The sequence below is a fragment of the Sesamum indicum genome, linkage group LG3, assembly GCF_000512975.1.
Source record: "Sesamum indicum cultivar Zhongzhi No. 13 linkage group LG3, S_indicum_v1.0, whole genome shotgun sequence".
In the NCBI taxonomy this organism is placed as follows: Eukaryota; Viridiplantae; Streptophyta; class Magnoliopsida; order Lamiales; family Pedaliaceae; genus Sesamum; species Sesamum indicum.
In genome coordinates, this window is record NC_026147.1 from 24,825,001 (window position 1) to 24,829,562 (window position 4,562).

The 4,562-nt window shown below is 37.7% G+C and overlaps 2 protein-coding genes across 2 annotated transcripts in view; both read left to right on the forward strand.

Moving 5' to 3' along the window:
- LOC105159561 (immune-associated nucleotide-binding protein 9-like) overlaps positions 1–1,432 on the forward strand; it is a 2,428-nt gene extending 996 nt beyond the window's left edge. Inside the window, exons 3-6 of the mRNA XM_011076667.2 lie at positions 1–247; positions 476–640; positions 736–870; positions 1,028–1,432. Of these exons, the coding sequence (XP_011074969.1) occupies positions 1–247; positions 476–640; positions 736–870; positions 1,028–1,240 (760 nt within the window). The 3' untranslated portion in view covers positions 1,241–1,432. The remainder of the gene's footprint in view (positions 248–475; positions 641–735; positions 871–1,027) is intronic.
- LOC105159562 (elongation factor 1-gamma-like) overlaps positions 1,946–4,562 on the forward strand; it is a gene marked incomplete in the record, with an annotated part of 3,162 nt that continues 545 nt past the window's right edge. The window contains 8 exon segments of the mRNA XM_011076668.2: positions 1,946–2,063; positions 2,176–2,227; positions 2,810–2,959; positions 3,039–3,099; positions 3,173–3,225; positions 3,361–3,462; positions 3,572–4,079; positions 4,374–4,562. Coding sequence (XP_011074970.1) covers positions 2,219–2,227; positions 2,810–2,959; positions 3,039–3,099; positions 3,173–3,225; positions 3,361–3,462; positions 3,572–4,079; positions 4,374–4,562 — 1,072 coding nt within the window.

Sequence of the window (4,562 nt, forward strand, 5' to 3'; positions counted from 1 at the left end):
TATTGGAAAGGAGATTGTTAAATGCATCAATATGGCCAAGGATGGTATCCATGCTGTTCTTGTAGTCCTGTCCGTCAGATCTCGCTTTTCAAGAGAAGAAGAAGCTGCTGTACAAAGCTTGCATAAATTCTTTGGTAGCAAAATTAGTGACTATATGATTGTCGTTTTCACTGGTGGTGATGACCTTGAAGAAAATGATGAGACTCTGGATGATTACTTGGGTCGTGATTGCCCTGAGCCTTTGAAGGTAAAGCATGTTGATCACAACTGCTTCTATTTTCAGTGCTAAAGACTCTTGATCATGTTAGAATTTCTAATGCATGGCCTCCCTCAGTTACTCCCTCCTGTTAATGTGGATTTCTAAAATAAGTGGCAGTGCTTTTCCCCTTTCCCTTCTCTTCTTTTTATTTTGCAGCAGTGTGTCTTTTTTTTCTCGAGGAGTGTTCTCTTATAAAGAATTCTGATCTTGACATAGGAAACTCTCGAAATGTGTGGGAATAGGTATGTTCTCTTTAATAACAAGACAAAAGAGGAAGCCAAGAAATCTGAACAACTTAAGCAGCTTCTTTCGCTTGTAAATTCAGTTGTAGATAAAAATGGTGGGAAACCATATACAGATGAGCTGTTCGTTGAACTGAAGGTGAGTGTTTTCATTTATCATCACTTTGTTGCTGTCTTGCATAAAATGTTTGTGATGATACTAAAGTTTATTATGCCTATTTTAATCTTCAACAGAAGGGAGCAAACAAATTGCGTGATCAAACAGCTGAAGTTAATTCCTTGGAGGGCTACTCCAAACAGGAGATATCTGAGCTGAAGGAGCAGTTCCATAAGTCATACGGAGAGCAGCTCAAGAGAATAACGGAGATGGTAGTTTTTTTTCATTCTCCATACTATATGTTTCTGCCCACCTGCATTCACACTTACTGTTACTCTCTTTACATGAGAGGAACCTCCATATGATGAAATCCATTATGTGAAATTTGTTGGATATAGTTGTGTCACAGTTTTCCTCTATGAAATATAGGTTGAGTCAAAGCTAAAAGAGACCACTCATAGACTTGAAATGCAACTAGCAGAGGAGCAGACTGCTCGACTCAAGGCAGAAGCAATGGCACAGGCTGCTCAGATGAAATCAAATGATGAAATACGTAAGCTGAGAGAGCATTTAGAGAGAGCTCAAAGGGAGACGGAGGAGCTGCGGAAACGAGCTGAAAGTGGCAGATGTGCTATTTTGTAAATAAACACATACTGACTTGTATAATGTTGTTTGAGATCTACTTGCAAACTTAAACGATGTTTATACTTTTTCACTTGTCCTGTTGGGGTGGAAAGGTGCTAGAAATAGTAGTGTGTGGTTGAGTTTCTGTTTGTATATGAGTGTATTGTGCTTGTGCATCTCTGGGTACAAGAAAGGAATAAGGTTTGAGCATCAAAGTCCATAAATAGAAGCATTCAAATAAAAATCCTGTCAGGCGGATGAGCTGTTAAAATGGATTCTTTTAGAAATAAGTGAATCACAGTAGAGTTTCTAGTTTAAATTGTTATATTCAAAATTAGTATTTGATTAAAATGAGCCTAATTGCAATCCCAGATCCTTGGGATATATATATACATAAACACATACATGTATTTATACTACAATTTATTAAGAAAGAGGAGAGATCCCTAAAATAACTATCATGATTGAACAAAATGTAGATTGCTAACTATATTTTTTTCTTTCATAAATAACCATCTTTTTTATTTAAAAATAATTCCTTATATATACACATTTAAAGTTAATTAATTTTAATAATTATGTATTTTTTAAATTTAATAGAAGCATGGAATGTGGCTTTAATTGATAGTGTATATAAAATTAAATCTGAAAACAATGGGAAAAATCTCATGGCTTTGTTAAATCCCTGAATTGCCCTCCAACAACGAAGCAAATGGGCATCATCAACAAACTATAAATACTGAAGACAAACCCTAAACCTTCCTCAGCATAGATAGACACGTCACTCAGTTCCGCACTCTGCCTCAAGAGAAGAGCCCACGGCTTCGGCTTTGGCTTCTTTGTAAACCCTTGAATTGGATACCCTCTCCTTCAAATCTTCTCCCATTCTCATAATATTTGCAATTGTCTCGTTGCTAATTTTCTGATGATTTAACAAAGACCTGGTCTTGCAGGTATTTCTGGGTTGAAGACTGAAAACTCTCATCTTGAGAAGCCATGGCTCTGGTCAGTTTGCCTCTTTTTCCGCTTCTCCTTTTTTCTGCTTTTGTAGATTTTTCCCTTGTGTCCTTGAGATCTGTAAAACATTCAACATTCTGTTGGTTGATCTGGAACTTTATCTGTTTTTGATTCATAATGGCTTTTCTACATATCTTGCTTTTGCTTTGCTTATTTTTAACATTTCAAGATTTTCTTTTTCTCGGTATTGGAGAATTCGTGTTACACTCCCTTTTTTGTTTCTCTTATATTACTGACACTGTTACTTTTTATGGACTAAGCATGTGAGTGGATGAGTCATGGTGAGAAACCATCGCTTACGTTTTTTTAGGATATGGGTATGATTTTTAGTTTGAAGTCCAAAACTTATTATTGGGAAAGTTAATAAATGACTGGCTTATGATTGACACTTCCGTCCCTGTACTAGGAGATGTTACCAGTCATAAGTGCGAAGCATTTCTTTCTTGTTTGTCACTAGGAAATTATGGGACATGGTCAAGCATATTTTTTGGCATGCTTAGGTTCAGTATTGGTTTATCTGCCCTCTTTATGCTATAATCTGGGTTGTGACCTTATTTCTCCTCTATACAGGTTTTGCATGCCTCTAGTACAAACAAGAATGCCTTTAAGGCACTTATTGCTGCAGAATATAGTGGTGTAAAGGTTGAACTGACAAAAGATTTTGAGATGGGAGTATCTAATAAGACACCAGAATTCCTCAAGATGAATCCTATAGGAAAGGTATGAAATAATGTTTAAGAAAATTTGCACATCATGTTAAATATTTCTTGTTTTCCTGATCCTCGAGTTCTTTCTGTAGGTTCCTGTTCTTGAAACACCTGATGGCCCAATATTTGAAAGCAATGCAATTGCACGCTATGGTACCAAGACTTGTGGTTAATTTTGTTTCTTATTCTGTATAGCAGTTCGATCTGACATATTTACTTTATGCAGTGGCTCGACTGAAGCCTGATAACCCCCTTTATGGCTCATCCTTGATCGATTATGTAAGTATTCAATGTTGGGTAGTTATGGAGGAAAACTTCATATCTTATACTTTTGATTCCATGAATAAAATTCAGAAGTGTAATCTCAGTTTTGGTGCATTATCTTATTCTTCTTTTTGTTTATTGAATTTGCAGGGGCACATTGAGCAATGGATGGACTTTTCCGCTACTGAGATCGATATTAATATAGCGCGTTGGTTGTACCCACGGCTTGGTTATGGTCTTTATCTTCCTCCTGTATGTCAAGCTTGCGACTGTCATTTTGCACTTAAATGCATTATCTCCGGTTCGCTAAAACTTCAAAACCATGGGAACTGTTGCTCACTCTCTTATCCCTCTTGTGCAGGCTGAGGAGGCTGGAATTGCCGCATTAAAGAGAGCTCTGGAAGCGTTGAACACCCATCTCGCCTCTAACACCTACTTGGTTGGACATGGAGTCACCCTTGCTGACATTGTTATGACATGTAATCTGAGTATTGGATTTAAGGCAATCATGATCAAGAGCTTAACCTCGCAATTCCCACACGTGGAGAGGTACTTTTGGACTATGGTCAATCAGCCAAATTTCAAGAAGATATTGGGTGATATTAAGCAAGCGGACTCAATCCCGCCTGTTGCATCCAAAAAACCTGCACAGGCAAAAGAACCTGCAAAAGCCAAGCCAAAGGAGGAACCAAAGAAGGAGGTCAAGAAAGAAGAAGTGAAGCCCAAAGAAGTAGCAGAGGAAGAAGAAGCCCCCAAGCCAAAAGCAAAGAATCCTTTGGATCTTTTGCCTCCAAGTAAGATGATACTAGATGAATGGAAGAGGCTCTACTCTAACACCAAGACCAACTTCCGTGAGGTTGCCATCAAAGGTAATCAATTGCAATGAATCAGATTAGAATTGCTTGTCGATCAACCTAGTTGACTGGAATCACAGGCATGATAAGCATATCCAAACTGAAGCAATTTTGGTGCCTCCACCTTTACTGATTTTGTAATTCTGTAAACACTCTGTTAATTACTTGATGCATAATCTGGTGAAAGATCAGGAACAACATGATATGCATTTCTCATGATTGGGCTATGTTGACGATGGTGTATGTTTGGTTTATTAATGGTTCAAGTGTTTATTTACTCGTGAAGCTAATGTTTTCTGTTATCCGCAGGATTTTGGGACATGTATGATCCGGCGGGATACTCTCTTTGGTTCTGCAATTACAAATACAATGATGAAAACACCGTCTCATTTGTTACTTTGAACAAGGTGAGTGGTTTTCTGCAACGAATGGATTTGGCACGCAAGTATGCATTTGGTAAGATGTTGGTTATTGGTTCTGAGGCCCCATATAAGGTAA